Raw genomic sequence first — 23,498 nt, 5'->3', positions numbered from 1 at the left:
TTTAAATAAAAGAATATAGTATTTATACTAAACTACATGATTCTTGTTTTTTTTTTTTTTTTTAACACAGCCAAAATATCTTCAGATTAACAGAATGTCTTAATGCTTGTGGACTATACTTTCATCTTCCACTTGCAAAATGAGTGAAAAATTCCTCTGTAATGTAATTTTCTCTCACAAAAGTATCACTACCCCCACCCCAAAGATGCAGTGTTAAAAGCAGTTACCACTAGAAACTGAAGCTGAAAGAAAATTTGCTTACAAGTGAAGCAGCTGTCCTTCTCCACAGCAAGTTGGTTTGCTTAGGGTTTCTTTAAATATTATTTTCTTTATAATATATCCACTTCCATCTACTTGCATATATAGATGAAAGACAGACAAAAGAGAAAGGAAAAGCTGGATTCACTGAAGCAATTTAAGTTCCTTACTCAAGGACAGGAACCTGAGTCGACATCTAAGGTTTGAACATGAAACTTTGTAATCTGGTCCCCTGTAACCTTAAGGGACACACTGCCACCCAGTTCATCTCAGTGTTCAGTTTCAACTCTGTAGTAAGGGAAGACAAGATCTGGAGACAAGAATGCGCTGTCACATTTTCCCCCAGCTCTGACTCACCTACTATTCCTCTGATCCTGGATCAGTTGAGCTGAAGGCAGGATGTTTTCCCTGCCGTTGCCGAACACTGTGTACAATGCTATATCGTCTCTCACGCTCATACCCACAGTGGACCCACCCAAAGAATCTTGTCTGTTTAGTCATACATTCCACAGTCCCTGGCCAAACCATGAGACACTACTATAAACACATGGGCCTTAAACCAAGCCAGCAAACCTCCGTACAGCACTTTCAGGCCATATTCGACGGTACTGGAGCTCTGCACCGTTGTTTTTTTTTTTTGGGGGGATAAATCCTGTTCTCACGGTAACCAAACTCATCAAGCCAGACAATATTTCTGAAAGCACGTTTGCTTGTGTGTTGATACAAAGGAGAAAATGAACGAGTAGGGGTGGGAAGGCCAGGTTGATGGATGTTTTAGGGAAAAAAAACGGTGAGGTGAATACACCTTATTCCTTTACTGCCTTCAGAAATCCCCCATCCTCCCTACCCCCTGCCACACACACACACAGTTAACACAGACAGTATAGCACAACTTTCTATGAGGATGCATTTTCCAAAGGCTTATAAGAGTTGTCGGGTCGGTAGAATACCCCCCACCCTTAACACACACACACACACACACATACACAATGAACCCTGACTGTTCTGAACAGTGTTAAAGTATTGGCGCAGTACTAAAACACTGTGCCACGACATGTCGAGTTGTGTTGAGGCGGACTGCAGGGAATTGCTGCGCAGGTGAACTCGTTCACCCAGATTTTGATAAGGCACCATGTGTGCCACCGCAGAGGTCAGATGTCGGGCCTGTTTCAAATAATTTCACTTATCATCTACAGGGGTCTGTTTATAATTTAAACATGAAAATCCACTCCTGCCTGCCTACAGTGCTGGCTCCACCCATTTACCCACTGAGTTCCAAACTTTTCATTACGCATAAAACATTTAATTATATAAAAGCATTTTAGCTCGATTACAAAGTCTTACACAAGAATGTACTTGAACTTGATGTGATGCTGGGGAACTGTGAGACCTTATTTTAACGTAATTACATAAGAAAAGACAGGCACGCTGCAGGCGATCTGTCAGTGAACAGGGGGTAAACAACACCTCCCATATAAAATACTGTTCAAAAACTGGTTATTTAACATGATGAACACTCAACATAGAACAGAAAATTGTGACAGCAGTTAACACAGCAGCACTCTGTGGATTGACTGACCCTACATAAACCAAGCTCCCGCAGGGCACTGGAGATCAGATCTCTCTGCATTCTGTGACAGTCAGTGTTTTTGGGGAGAGGGTGCCCTTGTCCTCTCCCGGCTCCTCCTCCGTGTCGCTGGCACACGCCAGACTGGGCGGCACCGGGACCCGTCCGGTGGGCTGCGGACTGGACAGGGCGCCGAAGAGAAGGGAACGGAACTGCAGCAGAGGGGGCGAAATCTCACACACCGCAGCCGGACGTACCGCATTACACATTTGCTTAGCACACGCAGGACCCGCTTGCACAGTTTGCATATCCTCCATCTGGATATTTACCGAGGCAATTTGGATTAAACATAAGGGTACAACAGCTATGTCTCTTCTGGGAATCAAACCTGCAACCTTTGGGTTACAGGCCCTCCTCTGTACTGCTACACCACACCACTGCCAGCTCACACTCAGTGTAGGATGCAATGCTCCTAGGAGGCCTTTCATGCAACACTAATGAAAGAGTATTCTCCCAGCATGCAGTGCAAGCCTGCCATGCACCAGCACACCTGTAACACACAATGTATAGCCTGACAGATGACTGATAAGCTGTGAACGATTTCATGCTTTCCAACAATCTTAAATATGATGATTACGACTTAAAAACAATCAAATCTGACGCTGCTGATTTTAAAAAGCGCAGACATGTTCCACAGATGCGGTGCTCGATTCCATTAATAGAAAAAACCAAACAAGCAAAAGTGAAAGTCCAGAGGGCCACCTGGGGCTGGAGCTGAAAGAAGAGGAGAGGACAGAGGGTTTCGTTCCGCCACAGCGGACAGGAGCAAGGAGCAGCTGCTCCAGTGACACCTGTGTCCCTGTCGCAGAGCACAGCCGGTAATCACAGCTAACCTTCACACCGTCTTCCCAGGCAACAACGCCTCAAAGGAGGAGAGAGGGAGGGGAACAAAATCCCTCTTTCCAGTATATCACTAAGCACCTGGTTTCAAGGTCAGGCTGGGGGCTTTGCATAAGCAGGCAGAATGCACACTGCCTGACATGCAAAGATAGGTCAATGGTTGTTTGGTAAAAACAATACCCCGGATGCAGACCCCTGTGCGGGAGGAGCCGGCTGGAGAGGAACACAAACATCTTTACATGCCGGCAATACATCTCTGTGCACACAACCGGAGGCGTCCGCTTGTCATTCATGTAACCTGTATGCACTGAGTGAGTGGGAACCACCCGGGCGTACGCGCAGCATTTCAAAGGCTGCAGTTATGTCATACCACCGGAGGTACCAGAATCTGGGAGGTGTGGTTACCGCTCACGGGAGGCTGTTTATCCTTGCCAGTGATTTTCCACTTCTCCAAAAGTGCACTGAGTGTGCCCCTGGAGTGGAAGGGCGTGTGGCTTTGCACAGTGTAACATTAAACCAGGCGCTTTCAAACTGGCCGGGCACGAACATCCATCCAGCGACTTACAAAAGTGCATACAGTAAGTATAGCGACAGTACGGGGACAGGATGTGTACAGTTCCACAATGAGACAGTTCTCAGTTCTCAGCTGAAAGCAAGGTCTGTTTGGGGACACAGTACTATCAGATTTGTATAACTTACAGCGTATAGGACAACTAATACGATACACCTTCAAACAGCAAACTTCAACTTTTCACTGCAACAGAGGTCTGGCACAACAAAATGGTTGATTTGCGTTACGTAGGTGGTTGGTAAACAGTGGAGTTGGATAAGACGGGTTGATAGTGGTGGATAGTATCGGGACGCTTGATATTCACTTGAAGGCAGACTCAACCTGATGTACTTAAAATCACATTAGAAATTGCTTTCCTTGGCATACGAGTGAAATCGATACCCTTGTTTACAAAACGCTAATTACTTTTTCTGTGCACCGTGAGATACTAACAAAACCCCTAAATCCACCTCCCTCCAGCCCCAACAGTCAATCACCTTGTTTGGCATATGGAGCTTTGAAGATTAAAATGCACGAATCCTGATTTATACTCTGTCGGCTTAGTAGAACAAGAACAGCAGGAATATGCCTTAACCCTCTCGGCACAATGGTATAAGCAAACTCACATCTGTCAGTCATATGCCGTACCTTCAAGGTGGCTGAGGGGACAGGTGTGGGCGTGGCAGCCTCCATGTGCATGTGTTCCTGTAGCCTGGGCTCACCCTGACCTCTGACCTCTCCCTCCTCACTGACCCCGCCCACTTGGTGCAGGCTGAGGAGGTCTCTCATGTGGGCCGGCCCATTGAAAACAGGGCTGCCCTGGCTGGAGGCGATCAGCTCCCCCGCACACCCTGGGTGGAGCGGGATGTCGGCCTCAGCAGGAACAGGGGACACGGGCAGACTGCAGGAAAAGAAACGAAAAGAAACGTCTGTCACTGTCTGAGTGCAGTCCCTCCCTCCTCTGCAGGCTCTGCTTAATCTACTCAACACCGTACCCACCCATTGTACACCATCCTATCACTAGTGAAGGGACACCTCATCTGCAGGAAAACGGGTGTGACTGTGGGTGTGATGACGCCTGGTCTGAAGAGAGTAACATCACAACACTGCAGTGGCCTGCACAGAGCCCCAACCTTAACACCACAGAACATCTGTCAGATGAACTGTAATGTAGAACAAGTGCAAAGCCAACATGGCCCACTTCAGTAATGGAGCTTACTACCAGGAATTAATAAAGCGTGTCCCACAATGCACTGAAGCACTCATTAAGGCCAAAGGCAGGTCAGCATACTGCTAAATTCTTGGAATAAAAACATGTTTTATTCATAAAAACCATGTCCCATGGCTTTTAAGAGGAACGTTTTTGTTTATTTCAACAACATAGAATTTGTAATGTTCTTGTCTGAAGGTCTGAGTTTGCAATGGGTTATAGTAATTTTGTTGTTTTCACTATGGTTTAATTTTGTTTGATTTCAAATTTTTAAAAATTTCCCCTACCTGTTACAATTTACACCCTAATCCAAAGCAATTTAGATTTGTTAGCAATTTATACAGCTGGATATTTACTGAGGCACTTCAGGTAAAGTGCCCTGCTCAGGGGTACCTCAGCCCTGCTCTAGCTGGGAATCGAGCCAGCAACCTTTGAGTGACCAGACCTGCCCCTTTACATTACATTATTGTCATGTAGCAGATGCCTTTATGCACAGCGACTTACACAGATTACAGTTTCTACATGTAATCAATTTACACAGCTGAATATTATGGGTTAAGTACCTTGCCCCAGTGTACGGCAGAAGTGCCGCAGCAGGGAATCAAACCAGCAGCCTTTCATTTATGAGCCCTGAGTCTCACCATTATGCTACACTGCTGCCTTATGCTCCTTGTCACTCTGTCCCACTGCAGCTCTGACGCCAGCCCAGTGCTGCTGCTGCCCTTTGTAAGATGCTCACGTCTTGCTAGATCTGTCAGTCACACACCGTCCCTTTCAAACCCAGGATGCATCCTTTACAGCAAACTCTGTGAGAGAGCTTCTGAAGATCTGAGAGTGAGTTGAGCAACTTTACTCGTGCTTCAGTTCACCTATAGTCGTGAGTCACAAGCCAGATTCTAATTCCATGCTTAAGCAGAAATCATATCCAAGACATTTGTACATGAGAATCCTTCCCAATATAGATTCTTCCCTTAAATAATCTGGATTAGAAATTCCATGAACGGTTTTTGACAACCATTTAATATAAGTTAAAAATGTATTGTGAAATCAGCAAAAAAGTATTCTATCTCAGTAAATGAACTGAACACAGAATAATGTAAATATCTGTATTCCTTCCTGTCTTGAGTTTAATGTGTCTGTTCAATATTGTTTTTCAATATGGGTAAATGGACTTTGAGACTTACAACAGCACCTTCAGGAATATCCTTTGGTAAAGATAAGTGAGAACACTACCATACTCAGATTCTACTTAGGGGCAGAATATGAGTGCGTATACGTGTGTGTTTGTGTGTGTGTGCTTGCATGATCTGCCGAGTTGCCTAAGCGTGTAGATAATCCGGCCGTGTGTGTGTGCATGCCTGAGCTTGTGCCGCGTGAGAGATTGCAGTGGCACGTGCAGGCGTGCGTGTGAGTATGGGAGGGAGAGGCGGTAAAAAGGCGCCTCTTCCCACAACGCCCTCTACAGGCCTCTGGTGGCGCTGGCCCTGGTCCAGCCAGGGACGCTGAAGGATCATTCTCAGTCCACCCGCACGTGGGCACACGACCCCCCCGCCCCACACACACACACACACACACGCCTCCGTCTGTCTCACATGCTTTTCACACCAAAGGGCCCATTTTCGCCATGGTTGCACAAAAAAAAAAATAGTCACACATTCCGATAAAATCAGCTGTGCCTTCTGCACAGCCACCACTGTCGCCAGGCAACCTTCGCCTTGCTCCCTGCCGATCCCGGTGTATCTGTCACACTGCTCAGTCACCCCTACCCTCCAAGGGCTGAGATACAGTCAGTGCTAACACATCAACCCACAGACCCCAGAAGTCGCTTGAGCTGCACGATTCTAGTGCGGACACCCACTGCAATAATTGAGGCCATCACGGATGAACTGCTGCCAGCAAAGCTCAGTCTGCGGGCAGCGTAATGCTCTGTCCTTACCCTGACCAGCAAGCTGGGCTTTGAAATAAGCCCTGGTTGCACAAAGAACGGTCAGCCATGTCACGGCTTGTCCCAGAGCATGAGCCGCAAACACCACAAGAGTACTGTAGAGCAGTGTTTCTCAATCCTGCTCCTGGAGGCCCCCTGTCCTGCATATCTTCTATCTATCCTTGCTGTCCTGCATATCTTCTATCTGTCCTTGCTGCTTAATTAAATCAGGTGTGCTCAGCTAATCAAAAGTGCTACTGATGAGCTCAGTCAGGTAGGTAGAGCAAGGATAGATAGAAGATATGCAGGACAGCGGTCCTCCAGGAGCAGGGTAGAGAAACACTGCCGTAGAGGAAACTTTGACACTTGTCACAGAGAGTGAGAAAATAATGTTGACTAATTACTGGTGTTCCAACAACTGTTTCCGTATGCCTGATATATATATACTGCTGCTGAACTGAATCTAATTTTCCTGCCTGCCTGTCTGCTAAGGAGCTATTGTTAGCGCTGCTATTGTGAACACATCACACAGGATTTGTGCACGCGAGTCTTTACAAATAGAAATTAGCTGAGTAAATCCCCATCTACTGATTTTCCTGAGTATTTTTAGACTGAGGGGAGGAAAAGCCCTGTGATTTTCTACAGTGGTTGACGCAGGTCAAGTAAAATCATGCTCCATTGGCTGTTATTTTGAAAGCTGCAAGTTTGGGCACAGGGAAACAGAGATACACCCCCACTGGGGAACTTTCTCTATTGGCCTTCTCTTCAGGGTGAATAAGTAAGAACTGAACCATACATTGGTATGAGTGCCAGTTCAGCGCTGACTCTGTCAGCTCACACGCAGGGTGCACAGGCGACCCTGGTGTTCACTCATGCTTGGCAGGCTGGTTGGGTCTAGCACAAGCCTCCTCCCTGGCACACAGCACAGCGCAGATGCTAACAGGGCCATGGAAGGTTTTCGGGTCATTATGACCTAAGGGCCCTGCCAGAGAACTCCCGTGCCCCAGATAGACGGACACCTGCCCTGCTTCAGAGCCACGGTAAGCCTGCGTTCAACCCCTGCCACCCACTGAGAGCTCCAGCAGGTTAAGTGGATGACCGGGTCTAGACAAAACGCCTGCTGGCTTCCACAAGATGTGGTTGTCAGAGGGCAGTGGAGTGGATTTATTTATTTATTTATTTAGTTATTTTAGTGTTGAATTATTAATTCTTTGTTCATGCAGTTGTGTGAGGCTGTGTGTTTGCGTGAGCCCTTTCTGAATCACGCCCGCCCTCAGGGTACTGACAGCTGACAGAGCTCCCACGTGTCTCACGCCATCACCTTTTCTGTGAAATAAGCCCGGTCATCCTTAGATTGCATTATTTGCTTAGTGGACGCTCTTATCCAGAGCAACCTACAATCTCTTGCACGCCATCTATTTAAACGGCCGGACATTTGATGAAGGAAATTTCCATTCTATTCTATTTCTATGCAACGCTTCCAGTCCTTATAATAATATTGGCCCCTGAGGAGGAGATGGAGGTTGGAGGACAGTTTGTGAGGGTGGTGACAGTTACCTTGGTGTAGCAGCGGGCGTGGCCTGGGCCTGGGCTGGGGTGTGGGGAGGGGTCGTCTCCTCAGGGTCAGCCAGAGTGGCCAGCACAAAGGTGGCTTCCAGCACCATGTCCTCCACAGAGAAGGACACCGGCCTGAGAGAGAGAACGACACCAACCCCAAACCTCACTAACACTGATGTTAATGTAATGAATGCTAACATTCATCAGCACTAACATGCAATGAACGTTAGCGTAGCCTGTATGCTCTTTGCCTGGTCGCCTGTTCCAGCACCTGCCTGAATTCGCCCGCAGATGAGACCTAACCAAAGCTGACAGGGAGCGTCGGAGGTCTATGTCCCTGCCTCCATGGACTACTCAACTGAGGTGAAGCTGACCAATCGTCTCACTGATTCAAAGGGCAAAACTGCCTTTTTCCCACCACTTAAGTGGACCACAATGCTGGGCAGTAGGCAGCCACTGAGCCCGGGCCAGGAGTTTACAACCATTAATCTAACACGTTCTGGAATATGCTTACTTCCCAGGTGTCCCAAAGTGGATGGTCACAGGCAGGCAGTGGGACTCAGCGAAGGACAGCAAGCCCTAAAGGGACACAGACTCATTATTCAAAACCGGTTACAGGCAGGGGTGGAGGGGTGTGTACAGGCTGACATCCAAGGCAGTGGAGGTCCTGTGCAAACCAGTGCATTCTGTCCTCCGCCAACCTATGCCAACCTATGCGCCTGTTTCACTGCCGCTCTCTCACACGGACATGCAGATGACCAAGGGCAGGTTAAGCTCGCTGGGTTCCCTGAACCCCCCCCCCCACCTGTCTCAGGGTGCGTGTTAAATCACCGTGAAAAGGGCAGTCATGTGTTCGCTGTGCTTTACTGCCCTGGCACCAGCGTCTCCCCCCGAACGCGGGGCGTCCCCTGTAACTCAATGTGACAGGTAGGCAGCTCAATTATGCGAGGCCAGGTCCACCTGCCGGAGGGAATCAGCACCGGACGGGATCACGCAGCACTGCGTACGGGGGGGGTTCTACGCTGGTGGCGTGTAATGAGAGGCTGTGCTCGGCGGGGGGGCGTCCCGTAGCATGTGCTGATCAAACACGCTCTGTAGAATGGGGGCAAAGGGCGTGGGACTGGGGACAATCAGAATCGGGCCTACCTGGACTGAGGTTTATGATTAACGACAAATATGTTTTGTCCTTCGGTCACAGGGGGGTGAGGGGCCTTCAGACCCTCAGGCACGCCATCTGAATGACCCAACTGACAGACTATAAGAGAGGCCAACGTCTGCTTGTTGTAAACGCCTCAGATGCAATACAGTACAGACCTACAGTACAGTACAAACAATACAGACCTAATCAGATGTAACTTAAGCTGAGGGATGACTTCACTCGTTGCTCTGTGTTTATGAATGAAACGCCAAGTAACCTGGACGACGATGTGCAAACAGAGAAATAACAATACCTGAGATCTTTAGAATGATGAAAAGCATGACTCCTTATTCCAGAATCAAGTGTTTTTAACCTGTTATGAACAGTCCATATCTGCCAGATTTCCTTTGTCCTGTTTTATTTCCGTGATCTTTATCTAGAGTACATTACTCCAAAAATTGATATATTAGCACTGAATTGATTGACGTAGAAATGTGTACATAGTTCAGTTTGTTTTTGTTGTGTTTGGTAGTCAGCTACAAGATACCCATGCCACCAATATGACCTGTGCCAGTGAACTGAGAGAACCTCAACTGTTATGTGGCATTTCAATTTCTGCGTATGTGGGAATAACAAATTTTTTTTTTAGATCACACACTGTACCAACTAATAATGCCCAGTCGTCTGGTGTGGGTTCAGCCGAACATGATATTTAGGTACAACGTCTCCTGAACATTTAGGTCCAGGGCCATAAATAAGCCCTCATAAAAAGAAAATACCCTTCCTAAAATAACCCCTTACCCTCAGCTCCTTCAGGCAGAAGGTTATGTCTGAGTGCACTCCGACCTGGAAATAGTCAAACTCTTCAGGGTGAAGGGACATCTCTGTGTGCACGGTCCTCATGAGATCTGGCCCCCCAAATAAACAGGCTGTCACCAGACTAGACGTACCATGAACAGCAGCAGCAGTTACTCAAGGCACACTCTGTGACAGTTTCCCATTTCAATTTCTGCTGAACTTGCTTTGAAAGCATTTTAAATTTCCCGGTGATAAAAAACCCAAATGATTAATGAGTCAACAGTCAATCTGCTAATGGCCCTGATTTACTCCGTATACAGAACTACAAAGCAGAAGCACCTCTTACCCTTTTCCTCCTCACAGAAATTCTTCAAACTGACCCTCACAGGAGTCAGACTCAGAGTAACCTCCTCTTGAGAGACAGGGAAGTGCATCACGATGTCACCAAGAAGTCTGGTGAAAAAAGTGGAGAAAGAAGGTGGGAATGTTGTTATGTAATTTTCACATACAGACACTCTCTGACACATCTATTTAAATCCTAAAGAAAAACACGACTCAGTACAACCGATTTCTGCTCTTTGTGAGTGATGGGCTTCATTTGTCACTGGTATGAATGCCAGAGTGCTTGTTTACGAAAATCTAATTCTGAAACCTAATGGGAAAAGAAAAAATAAGGCGACAACGAATTTCATCTACTTGCAAAATAACATGACTATTTTTGTAACGCCAAGTAGGTGATTTGTGTATGACTCACGGGTATATTTCAAGGGTAAAAAAAATGAAATCAGCTTGTCTGCATCTACATACTACTGACATATATCAAAACCCTTTTTTTCTCACAAAAGAGGATAAATGGACACCATAAATGGACACCTGCCCCTGTATGAACTGCTTTAGTGAAATGTATATTTGTAAAATCCTTATGGAAAGCATTTAACTGTCGTCACCTAAACAGAGATGTATCCCCCTTGACTCCTGCTCACCTGGCCTGGGCTTTCAGCACATTGGGACAAAGATGAGCAGGAAACACAGCCTGGAGTGCCTCACACTCCTGGAAACCCAGGTTGTGAGTTTTGGTGATACCTGTTGTACAAAATACCAGTAAACTGTGCTAAACTCTACTATAATTATCCTCCAATTTTATACAGACAATGTCTAATACAAACAAACGTTGTATATAGCTGTGCTATACAATTAGCAGACACATTGTACTTAGGTGTTTTAGCTAAGGAGATTCAATGACACATGGCCCTGCTATGATTTTAATATCAAAAGAGAAAAGAAAAAAAGGTAATCAGGGTACATCTGAAGAGTTCTTGATTGGTCACACCACTCTCTGTCCTGCATAATCAGAAGAAAAGTTTGGAACACTTGTAGAAAATTAACCTGAAATGCACTCATTGGAATTCTTATGAGGACCACAAAGGACACACTGCCCCCTAGTGTCTACAAAATGTGCCATTTGACACCACCTGAATTTTGCAGGGCAACTTCAAGGGCAATTACAAAATGAGACATGAGACTGATTCTGACTAAAATAAACCCTGCCTATATTGCACAAGGTTGTACTTTTCAATACATATCACCTATGCCTAAGTTTTTATAGACTAAAATTTGGTCCATCTGTTATCATACACATTTTCTATGAGGCATCTGATTGTATAGGGGCCACAATTTTAAAATTATTTAATTATTAAAAATTTCAAAGTTATTTCTGGGTGAAATTTTTTATCCACTTATTACACTACAAATTGCTGTTGAATCCTCTTTTTAGTACCTAGTTTCCTGTCTGACATATCAACATCTTTTTTTCTGCCCTCTGCGCTGTATACTCCTAAGCCTACCTACCGTGCCTGCAGAAAAACTGGAATATCACTCTGCACTCAGGGATGCTGATGGATATTTTGCACCTCTCCACATTTCGCTCAATGGTAGCTAGGCAACGGAAAAGCGGCAGCACAGACTATAACAAAGGAAATACGCACCTGTTACACCTATTACTCCTTCAAACCGGGGTAACACTCCTTCCTATTCACAGTACCAGTACCCAGACAGTTGTTTCACACCTATAGCAGTGATGCTTGCCCAATCGCATTCAAGCAACAGCATGTCTGAATGACTTCAGATGAGCATTAAACCCTCTACTCATGACAACAGATGTGGTTTTCTTAAACGGGCTGAGCTGCATCTGATTTCTCGTGTCTCAGTCTGTCCTGTACCTTCATGGTCAGTTTGCACTTCCTGGCCCCTGAGTTCGGGGGCGTGCCTGGTTTGTACTCCTGGAAGAACAGCGGTGAGAACAGGAAGCAGCCGTATGCAGAGTGGGTCATGTTCACTGACCTCACGGCCAGCTACAGAGGACAGGAGAGGGAAAGAGTGAACACTGCACCACAGCATCGGTTGAGACTTAACTAACTTAATTAACATTCTGGTCTCTGTTGTCTGCAGCCTGCACTTGGTGCAGTTTTAGGAAATGAATTAAATTTTGGAACGTTTTATGTAAATATCGCACGTGTGTGCATTTTCCCATGACTGTTACATTACATTATTGTCATTTAGCAGACGCTCTAGTCCAGACCAACTTAATGTTACAATGTCATCCATTTATACAGCTGGATATTTACTGAGGCAATTGTGGGTTAAGTACTTTGCCCAAGTGTACAACAGCAACCATTCTCCTACCAGCCCTGCTGCTTACCACGACACCACACTGCTGCCCCTGCACTGTACTGCACACGTGATAGAAGTCTAACTTCTAACTGAACAGGCACACTGGAAACCCACTGTACTTTTTGTGTCTAAATGCTATAATCTGACCAAATGACCATGCACAATTTATATGCTAAACAGACATTTTGCTTTATTTTGAAACCTTACGGAGCTAGCTTAACATGAGGGAAATGGCCCGTGAAGATCTTGGTAAACTTGTTTCAGTGTAACGTACACAGTCTTCTTGGAAAACCATTTTTGTTTCTTATTCTTCTGGTTCAGTGAGAGCACACTCTTGAGGTCACTTACTCCTTTCTCCAACGGGTCCAGCCAGAGCTCCTCGCCGATGCGCGCCAGTGCATGAAGGGCCTTCCCAAATGCTGCCAGCACACAGCAGCGAAAGAGACGCAGGCTCGCTTTCTTACAAAGCTACGTATTAGCAAACTCTCAACTGCCCGCGTTACCTTTTTCCTTCTCACGGTATTTTAGACAGCTAACAGGAGTTGCGACTCAATGACTTATGAGGTAACTGGAGTTATATTTCACAGTCAGTGCAATGTTAATGAAATGAAACCCACATTTTAATAAATTTAATTGAAAAAAAAAAACAAACAAAAAAAAAAAAAAACAGGTGACAGTTTTAAAAATACTTTCCCTCATAAGCCCTTTCATCACAGCTGACTGGGTCACTTACTAGGTCATATTAGATCACTTACAATCCGTTAGCAAGCTACCAAGCCAAACCGTAATAATATATTTTCTTTTCAAGGTTCTGAAAATTATGGATATTTTGCGTATTTCCAACATATTTACTGACAGCGACAGTATACAATATATCATTAAACTGGCCAGCTTTGACGGCTGACAACCCAGCTAACGGAGCTAACTAATTTCCCAGCCTACCTTTTACGCCATTTCTTTCGATGACGCACTTCATATTGGACAGTTGGTAAGTCAGATTTTGGCGATTTTAACCCAGGTTAAACGGCAGTTAAACGTAGCTAGTTGTACTCTTTAACTACAGGGAGAAACTGCTACCGCTGGCTGACTAGGAGTCCCCTGAAAAGGTCTGTGAGGGAAACATCCACGTATTAACGTTACTGGCGATTTTTTGCTGTCTGAATTACAAATGACCACGGCACGCGGCCGCTGTTACATTAGGTCTGTGTGGCTATAACCTCCTGGCGCGCTCGTTTGCAGGTGCTCCAGGAGACCTGAGGCGGGTGCGACATGTCGGAAGTGAACATCAACCGGGTATATTAGTCGTCCCTAACGTCACAGTCTTCATCCTCTCTTTCTCGTGAGGCCTACTTAGCTCGCCACCGTTTTGTCATTGAGCTGTGCATGCACGATACGGGGTCCCGGGAGTCCAATCATCATGGTCCCACGGTTTTCCACTTCAGCTCTTATCCAACTAGCTCATGACATCAGTTTTTTTGACCAAAAAAAAAAAAAAAAGTTAGTTTAAGATATTCTGTATGAAACTTTTATTTTATTTTTTCCTTACGAGATATTTAAAGATATAAACAGAACTTAATGTAAAGGAATTGTGTATTCTTGTATATTCCTGCATTAACAAACCATCGGGAGTTTGGCGAATTCTACCCGCAGTTGTAACGGGGGATTGGTGGGTGCATTGCGCCACCCAGTGGACTACAGGTACACTGCAACATTCCATGTCAACTCAGACATTGTCATTGTTCAGCATCGCATACTGTTAGCAACACTGACTCATATACTGTTTTTATTTGGAGCACTTCTGCCGATAGGAGCACTATGAATGCTAAGAAACGTAATACAGACCGAGACCATTAACATATTTCCCGAAATGCAAAAAACTGACATGCTGCGTACTAAACAGTTCGAAATGTAACGACACCATCCATTGGTATCCAAGAGTTCTTATTTTGTGATTGTAATTTATCACATTACCATATGCTCTGCCCTTAGAAAGACCTCAAAATCTGCACCTGTATTTTTCAATATGTCACTCAGTTCAGGGTGGGTGGAAGCTCAGAAGAAACAATCATCACTTGGATACAGCAGTTGCTAAAGACCTCAGCAACTCTATTCATGAGCTGGCAGAGACGCACTTGTGATCCAGTGTTGTAGCCTGTAATAGGGAGGGATGTAAATCCCTAATGAGTGTACACACTCATTTTACTTACATCACACAGTACAACTAAAGCTGACCTGACAGCACTACATCAAGCACTGCTTGTGATATTGTGTTATTACAAACAGAATCACATTTAGCACACTGTTCATCTTTGGTAGTTTATTTAATTATATTGTTGTGCTATGTACATTGAAATAAATTCTCATTAGTCCACCCTACTTACTCTGTATGTTTTGTAAAGTACAAGGGTGCGTTCAAATTAGCGAACAAAGGCAAACGTTTGCGAATGTTTTCCGTTCGCTTTGAGTTCACTGCGAACATTTGCAAACACACACACAAACCGTCTGAGGAGTTAGTTCTTGGCGGACGGACATGGGCGCTGGACTAAGGGAGACCGAACAATTCGGAATGTTCACACAAAACCGTTCAAATTTAAAAGTTGAAAGAAAAGCCGTTCGCCTGGAACGTTCGCCTCAGTTTGCCGAATTTGAACGCACCTCAGATTCTCGTTCCTTTCATGATGCGTCTGTTAAGGTTTCTGAGAGGATTTCCTCCTGTTCTATTGACAAAGAACTCATGTTTTCCCTCAGGACCTCTACTTCAGTCTTTTCTCGTTTCTCAGGGGGGTCCTCCCATCGTTTTGTACCTGAAAAACATTCTAATGTGAGCACCCCAGAAAAAAAATACAAAGGTGGTCACTGTCTTTTCAAAGGCTAACAACATAAAGTAGCCATATCTATAGCAGTAGTAGCTGTATCCACATCTGCAGCACATGTCTATAGCAGTAGCTATACAGAACCAGTAGAGCTACTCTGTTATCCATGTCTTTATGTACATTTTGTGCATTCAAAACACCTTGCCTTTCACAGATCCATTTTGTGCCACGTATGCATTTGTCTTAAGTTCTTTCATATGATGTAGTGGATGTTGTCCTGTAAATCAGGCCACAAAACACAGGGCACAATAATAAATAAAATAATATAATATATAATAAATATATAATAATAATAAATAGTATTTTGCTTATTGTAATATTACAAGTACTGAGAAAACAAATCAGTGAAATGTCATGTTTATTGAATTTAAAATGAACACACTGTCTTCTCTAGAAGAATTTCAATCTTCATTAAGACTCCTTGGAATGGTTTCTCTGCTCACCTGCTCTGACTGTTAGCAATGCTGGGTAGGATGATCTTCCCAGAATTCCTGGCAGCTGTGTGTCTGTCCCCATTTGGTTTTGCTTTTTCTTGTGATCGGGAATCTGTCTTACTGCCCCATTCAAATGCCTGCTTCTTTTTGAGCTGTTGAGTCCTGTTTTCTGCTAATCCATTCTGACCTAGAAACAAACCCAGATAAAAACCTGATTTTGTAAAGTTATAATTGACCATATAATCAATGACAATGAGAATAACAATCAAATATACAGTCCTTGCCACTTTCCATCCAGTTATTTTAAGTATGATTGAGTACCATACCTGCTCTAATGCACTGATTTAGCACATTCAGGTAGTGCCGTTTCATTAGTTTCCTCATATGATCTGTGCTGTAGACATTGGCAATGCTGTACAGGTAGCGTTTCTGTCCATGTGTCAGGCCAGGATGCTGGAAGGTAAACAGGATATGATCATCAGTTATGCTCTTCCTTAAAATGGTCAGTTACTCAATAAGATATTCCTGAATAATTCTGTATACATTCAACCAGTGTTACAACATCCAAATTTAGATAATGTTCAGACACATTCACTTTCTGTTTCAGAATGTATGCATGTATGCAGGAAATGCATAGTTTACTTCAGGTGTTCTTATGTAGCATGTGCAAAAAAACCTTGCTGCTTGTGTGGGCACTTCATACAAGCATTGTCATCATACAATAGGTATTGTGAATTGCTATTGAAATGGATAGTGATGGGACAGTGAGATTTCATGGACCCCATATTTTTATCTGTATATCTATATAGAAAAAACTCACTATTTCGAATCAATCACAGTGCCTTGCTGTGGAGATAAGTATCTTTTGATTGGCGCAAAAAAGTGATTGAAAGCTTGTTGTGGCCCCATCCATTGTTGAGTTCATGTTAGTTGTTCTCCAACCAGAAGGTACGAAGAACATCGTGCTGCAATCAGCACGTGTAACTGAGGTGTGTGCTTAAAGAAGACATCATCCTGATTACCTGTAGAAAAGGTGCAGCCATCATGGACTTGGGAATGTGTATTGTTTTCATCTGTTGGGTTTCAGACAGCTGCTGAGGTGCTGCCTTAAAATGGGACGTCCTCCGGGTCTTTGTGCTGGCGTCTTGACCATTGAACAAACTCTGAGAACCTGTGATGTTGACAGCCAAATGAGATCAGAACAGTTGTTTGAATGTGTGAATGAGCATGCATGAGCCTCTCTGTCTCTGTATATATATATATATATATATATATATATATATATATATATATATATATATATGTATATAATACTTCACTGCTTAATTAATTACGAACAAAACAACATCATTTATGAACGTTCAGTGTGACACAGTCCCTTTAAAAAGTCCCTTTGATGTGTTATTTCTGGAGCGAGGGCCCTCGTGATGGGCCTGGAAACATGGCAACAGTTGTGTTCCCTTCTCTGTGCCAGCAGGTCCGTGCGAGGGGAAGGCTGCTTCCTGTTACAGTCAATTTCCAGTGGCCCTATTCACAGATCACCAGGTGTAGCGTTACAGACAGGTAACCGCACACCAGAAGCTCCCCGTGGAAAATCCGTTTCACATTGCACGGTGACTCACAGAATGAGTCTTTGATAATGGAGGCATCTGGGTACAATAAACAATTATGTGCAGCACATACCTAAATATTTCCCTCTATGTGGTTCGTAAGGTCCTGCTGACCTAGGAACAACAATAATCAACTATTAGTTATAAATGTATGTTACCAATTGAGATGAACTGAAAGCACTAGAAAAATACATGTCTGTACAGTTATAAAACGAGATATTTAATACTTAACTGTCCAATACAGTAATCAGGACTATCAGAGTGAATATAGAGATTTAAATGGCAAATTTAAATGCAGATATAAATTAAAGTAATCAATTTATTCAACGTCCCATGAAGGTGGGCAACAGCACAACAGCTGTTAGTAGGCTACATTGTGTGTATCACTAGTCTAATAATAGCAATATTTGCAGTGATAGAAAATTGCATAATAAAATAAATAAAATAAAATAGCTCTTTGCCTGAAATTTGCAAAAAGTAATGGATTTAGCTAGTTTCTGCTGTCGGAATCACAGATTATCTGACCTATGCAGTGATATCAGGTTATCCATCCTTACCTCGTTGCTAAGTAGCGACTGCTGTCGTGTCGGTTTAGATGGTCTCCGTTACTGTTTTCTTCTTCTACGAACGTCACTTGTTTTCTCATGATTTATGTTTTTCGCAAAATGGAAATAAATGTTAAGCACGTAGATTTAACTACTGCGGTTCACGTTACTCCAGTGTGCCAGACACACTCGCATACCGGAAAACTCGCGTGACAGTACAGCGGGACGTAGGCTGCACAAAGTGCGACTCTCCCGCGCCTGCGTGTCTGAATAAGCGGGTGGATTTTTATTTTGAAATACCATCATTTTCAGCAGTGTACGTAGCGATGTTCCCAAAGCCCTCTATCTATATCTAATGTATATTTCTGATTCCAGAGCTTTGGTGTCTACATGTGATACATAATTTTTGTTAGGTCATAACTTTATTTGAGCTAGCTTTAATCGGATTTGAATGTTTCATTAACAGTGCATACATTAACTATTTGAAAATATTATTGAACTAATTGTGAACGGTTTTTATTTGTACATTTTGTTTGATGCTTATCCATAGTACAAAGCTATTATGGTGACAGATTAAGAACAGCAAGAATTTTGGAACAGAGCTAATTACATATATAGAGAAATAAACCTTGCAGGCTTATAGTCAGAATAATAAATATTTAGGTAGCATTTTTGGAAAGAGAGCTGTGTCTTTCGATGCAACTGAGAAGTGACGGCCAGCTTCACTCTGTGTTGACCGTATCCAGCAACACTGTTGAATGTCAAGTAACCAAAGGAGACCAGGTCCCTTTCAAGTTTCACATTTATCTGCTGGAGCATTTTTCGGATGAGGATTAAGTGGAATATTTGTAAACATCGTGACTGCTAGAATTTCGGCTCAGCTTTTTACCCCTGGGTTTTTTTTCTTTCTTTTTTTTGTAGCCTACATGGAAATGTTTTTTTCAATAGATTAATTTTCACCATTTAAATTGGAATACTACATTGGCACCTATTTGACAGATGCATGAATTTTTGATGTGCAATATAAATGTTTTTCATATCAAGACATTTCGATAAACATAGGCTACAACATCACAGATTAAATGTGAAACAACATTACGCTTCAACTAAAAATGTACATGATTTCCCTGTATCTCGTACTCACCCTCCGGTACATTAGATGGCAGTAATGCACATTTAGCTGATGCAACAACCCTGTTGAAACACGAAGAAACCAGTGGTATTTCCTCTGTGCTGCGCCCCGTAAATTTGCTGTTTGTGGCCAGTTTGCTGAGTTGCACAGTGAAGATGCCAGTAAGAAATCTTGGCTTAATATTTTCATTTTCTGTGATTTCTGCTTCTGTAATATGTGTGTCTTTTGTGTGTAATGAGTGTATTTACTAACCAGGTCTAATCTCTTCTAGTGTCACAGTAGCTCGCCAATAGCTAATTGCTAGCTCGTACCCGCTAAGGAAGTTGTTCTGTGCGTTAGCTGAGTGAGCTTGAATGGCATTTAGCTAGTTAACGTTACCTAGTCGACTGTCTTAGATGGTGTACTGCTTATTGGGATGTTATAGTTGGTTGGTTAGCTAAGTTTCTAGTTATATCACACCCTTAATACCATTGATCTCTCCAAAACGGCGTTACAATGTGAAGCTATTTGGCCAACTAGCAGTGTCAGCGTTAATAACTGCCAACAAAGTAGTGCAAGCGACAATAGCTAGCTGTCAGTGTCATAGATACGGAAATGACCAGAATTAGCTGGCTACGATGGATATACTAATAGCGATTGTAATTTACCAGAAAGTTACCGAAGTAAATGCAATTTTTTGAAAGCGAGTTACATGAAAGGGGCGAACCATAGGAGAACTAATGTAGTAAATGGCCAACAACCTAGGTAGCTAGGTGGTTGGATATCTGTGTGAACTGTCTGGTGATTATAAATCAATGCACACTACTTTTTGTAGGCTTACCACTCTAATCTGATGGACCCCGACACCAAACTGGTGGGGAACATGGCTTTGCTGCCCCTGAAAACACAGTTTAAAGGTCCCGCTCCCAAAGAGAGTAAGTAATTTCGAAGTCCTGTGAAATATTGTGTGTATTGGGTTTTTTAATTGGCAGATTTTTTGGTCGACCTTGCGAGGCTTTTTGTATTAACTGACCAGCGAAACTTTACTGTTGACGTTTTATGTGGCAGACATGACTTTCGATGTCGGTGCTAGTAGTTGTAGTGAGAGAAATGGGAGTTCACCGCGGCACCGCCCACTTTACGTGGTTGCAGCTGTCTTCCTTATTTGGTAATGTTCAAACCAAGAACCTACGCGGTGGCTTTTACACTTAAAAAATATCTGCAAGGTGCGTGCTTGTGTTAATATAAATGCGTATATTTACCGTTTCAGCCAAAGATCAAGACATCATTGACGAGGCCATCTATTACTTCAAAGCCAATGTCTTCTTCAAAAACTATGAAATCAAGGTGAGACTCTCCACAACCTGGGATGAGTAGATTTGCTCATCTATACCTATGTTCTTATCATTGTCAGGCATGTGTTCTGTTTAATGTCAACTATGCATGGACAAATAATAATTTGTAAAATCAGAGAAGAATACTTGCACATTGCCCTTACACTCCTGTGTGATTTATTTGATTTTACCTTTGGTGGGCCTTCTGCATCAAAAGATGCTTCATGTATACCTGTGGAGTAAGCCCATCTTAAAGCTAAAATAAGTATACTCAATATTACATTACATTATCAGCATTTAGCTGACGCTGTCATCTAGAGCAACTTGCATCCTTTATAGTTTTTAGAAAGTTATCCATTTATACAGCTGGATATTTACAGAGGGAAGTCTGGGTTAAGTACCTTGTGTAAGGGTACAGCAGCAGTGTCCCAGCCAGGAATCGAACTGGCAATCTTTTGGTTATGAGTTCTGCTCCTTAACCGCTGTGCTACATCCGCCCCATATATTTTCCATAACTTTATTTTGTCATTTCAGTTAGAAAGCATTATAAGGTGCAACTTATTTTGTGGACATCTCTCCCTGAAAGGAAGCATTTTGAAGGTTGTTTGCTGCTGAGTAGAACACAGGCAGGGCTGCTTGGTCCCCCTGTGGCTCTGCCATTGAACATTCTGTCTTGAAGAAGGTCTGCTGAGTTTGACTTTACCCTCAAACACACAAAGCTTTCCTGAGCTTGCAGGACTGTTAGTGTATGCGCTAACAGCTTGTTAGTCTCTGACCTGACTGAAACGCAGAGTAAAGGTGATGTCACGTAGTTTGTTTTTGAGGTGACTGAAATGAAGGTTTCTTTTTCAGAATGAAGCAGACAGGACTTTGATTTATGTGACACTCTACATTTCAGAATGCCTGAAGAAGCTGCAGAAGGTAAGAATAACTAGGAGGCTGATGGGACACATGTAGCACTTAGCGTTGCAAGGAATGTGGTCTAATGGCCAATGGCTCTGTGTGTCAACCATAACGTTGTGGACCAGTTCCATTCTGGGATATTTTTTGGTGCTGTATACTCAAATCAACAGTTTTTTGTATGACCTTACTGAATCTTGTTGCGATGTTTACAGTGTAGCTCTAAGGGTCAGGGAGAGAAGGAGATGTACACCCTGGGCATCACCAACTTCCCAATTCCAGGAGAGCCGGGCTTCCCTCTGAACGCCATGTATGCCAAGCCTACCAACAAGCAGGAAGAAGGTAACAAAGCTGCAAAACTGTGCTTACTAGTATAATTGCCTTACAAGTCACCAAAAGACAGATGAGTGCAATGAGTGATGGGGGGGGGGGGTGTTAGCAGAGTACATAAAAAAGGTATCTAAAGCATGAGCCAAGCCACTCGGTACTGGTTCAGTAAGAATTTTTTGAATGGAGAATATGGTGAAAGCTGTGCTCCTCTACACAGAGACGATGAGAGCCTATCTACAGCAGATCCGGCAGGAGACAGGCCTGAGGCTTTGCGACCGTGTTTTTGACTCCCAGACGGATAAGCCGAGCAAGGTGAGGCCCTGTCCCCTCCTCCTTTCAGCTAAATCTGTGTGCCCAGTAGGAATGTTTCATAGAACTGAAACGGCACGCATTTAGGACTTAATTACATACCTGGCCGATCTAGCTACCCAAATACTTCCTCTTGCCCTAGATCAGGTTTAATCAGGGCCTGTAAAAATGCCCTCTTTTTGAATCGGGCAATGAGAATAGGAAGTCTTTTTTTTTTTTTTTGTATGTCGGTCTGGTTTGTGCATCTGCCACCAGACTAAATATTAAAAAATCTAAATGAGAGTAAATCTAGACAGACTGCAAAATTCAGTTCATCTCCTAAATTTTTTAGCCAGTGTTACTGTTCCTCTGTAGGTGAAACGTGTTGATAATGTCCTTTCTTCTAGTGGTGGATTTGCTTTGTGAAGAAACAGTTCATGAACAAGAGCCTGTCTGCACCTGGACAGTAGACAGCTACCAGGGATTTTTGCTGCAATATGTACATTCTTGTCTGTTTGTGCGGATGTCCTTAAATGATTTTTTTATACTGTGTATGGATATAATAAAATGAACACACCTTCATTGTTTTGATTAAGCTGGTGCTTAACAATAAAAAAAGCCCTAATTTATTTGTTGTGCATTCCTGAAGTCCAAAATTGTACATCAAAATGTAGTCTGTACCTCACCCCTAAACCTATTTTCTGGAATTGAGAAGGGCTTCTTATTAATTGCATGATCTCTGGTTTTTGTTAGTTTGAGGAAATTCCTAGCATGGCCAGTTTTTCCAGTGTAAAATCAAAGACATATTTCAGTTTAATATGAGAGCATTTCAATGTCACAGAAGTCCAGGAAGTTTTTACACACTTTATTGGGGCTCAGATTGAGTACACATTTCACAAAACAAGAGGTGAAACACATCAGGGTAACCAGATTAAAAAAAATTAACTTAAACCTCATTCAGGTGAGGGGGAATCACTGTGGCTTTCTGGTTGTATTGCTTCATGAGATTTGATATGCTCAGTTTCTCTGGCATGAATACAGTGAACACCGGTCAAAGTAGGACAGAGCATGACGGTGGGGGAAGTACGAGCATGACAAAACTCACTGTGCTAGCGCTAAAAGAGTATTTAAACAACAGGACATAGTATGCTTTAAAAACAATGGCATTCCTGTCTGATGTCAGCTAAACACAAACTGTATGGCCTCTCATGACCAACCTAGAGAACAACTAAAACCTCACCATTCCCGTAATATCACAATGATTAATTCAAGAATTAGCAATCAAGCAGAATTCACACTTCCCATAGCTAAGCCACCTTATTTTTTTTGCTTACCTTCTCAACGTCACCTCGAGGAAATGAATTGCCTGCTCATACCTGGATTTACCACCAGGTGTTCACAAGGTGATAGGGTCAGAACAAATGACCAGTTTTTGACAAGCTGCAATTGTTAATCAAACAGTTAAAACTCCTCATAGTAATTTTGCCTTTTTGGTATTACA

At 43.3% G+C, this 23,498-nt stretch overlaps 3 protein-coding genes across 3 annotated transcripts; 1 reads left to right on the top strand and 2 right to left on the bottom strand.

Annotated features, from left to right (window-relative positions):
• Nucleotides 1-1,872: 1,872 nt before the first annotated feature.
• rad9b (RAD9 checkpoint clamp component B) lies at nucleotides 1,873-13,548 on the bottom strand. The gene is made up of 11 exons (XM_036526146.1): nucleotides 13,515-13,548; nucleotides 12,921-12,991; nucleotides 12,122-12,253; nucleotides 11,751-11,865; nucleotides 10,886-10,985; nucleotides 10,249-10,355; nucleotides 9,906-10,012; nucleotides 8,481-8,545; nucleotides 7,967-8,098; nucleotides 3,924-4,176; nucleotides 1,873-2,037 (listed from the first exon to the last, which is right to left on the bottom strand). Exons 1-11 carry the CDS (start codon nucleotides 13,546-13,548, stop codon nucleotides 1,873-1,875), a joined length of 1,281 nt encoding a protein of 426 aa, XP_036382039.1.
• Nucleotides 13,549-15,628: 2,080 nt separating this feature from the next.
• LOC118776070 (protein FAM216A-like) lies at nucleotides 15,629-18,220 on the bottom strand. The gene is made up of 6 exons (XM_036526145.1): nucleotides 18,047-18,220; nucleotides 17,563-17,603; nucleotides 16,902-17,050; nucleotides 16,206-16,332; nucleotides 15,889-16,066; nucleotides 15,629-15,662 (listed from the first exon to the last, which is right to left on the bottom strand). Exons 1-6 carry the CDS (start codon nucleotides 18,133-18,135, stop codon nucleotides 15,629-15,631), a joined length of 618 nt encoding a protein of 205 aa, XP_036382038.1. The 5' UTR covers nucleotides 18,136-18,220.
• A 1,018-nt stretch (nucleotides 18,221-19,238) lies between these two features.
• LOC118776864 (actin-related protein 2/3 complex subunit 3-A) lies at nucleotides 19,239-22,626 on the top strand. Its single transcript, XM_036527471.1, has 7 exons — nucleotides 19,239-19,327; nucleotides 19,981-20,080; nucleotides 20,416-20,492; nucleotides 21,332-21,400; nucleotides 21,595-21,721; nucleotides 21,927-22,021; nucleotides 22,405-22,626. Exons 1-7 carry the CDS (start codon nucleotides 19,322-19,324, stop codon nucleotides 22,465-22,467), a joined length of 537 nt encoding a protein of 178 aa, XP_036383364.1. The 5' UTR covers nucleotides 19,239-19,321; the 3' UTR covers nucleotides 22,468-22,626.
• Nucleotides 22,627-23,498: the final 872 nt, after the last annotated feature.

The sequence above is a fragment of the Megalops cyprinoides genome, chromosome 4, assembly GCF_013368585.1.
Source record: "Megalops cyprinoides isolate fMegCyp1 chromosome 4, fMegCyp1.pri, whole genome shotgun sequence".
NCBI classification, from domain to species: domain Eukaryota; kingdom Metazoa; phylum Chordata; class Actinopteri; order Elopiformes; family Megalopidae; genus Megalops; species Megalops cyprinoides.
This window is presented reverse-complemented; position numbering and strand designations above follow the sequence as displayed.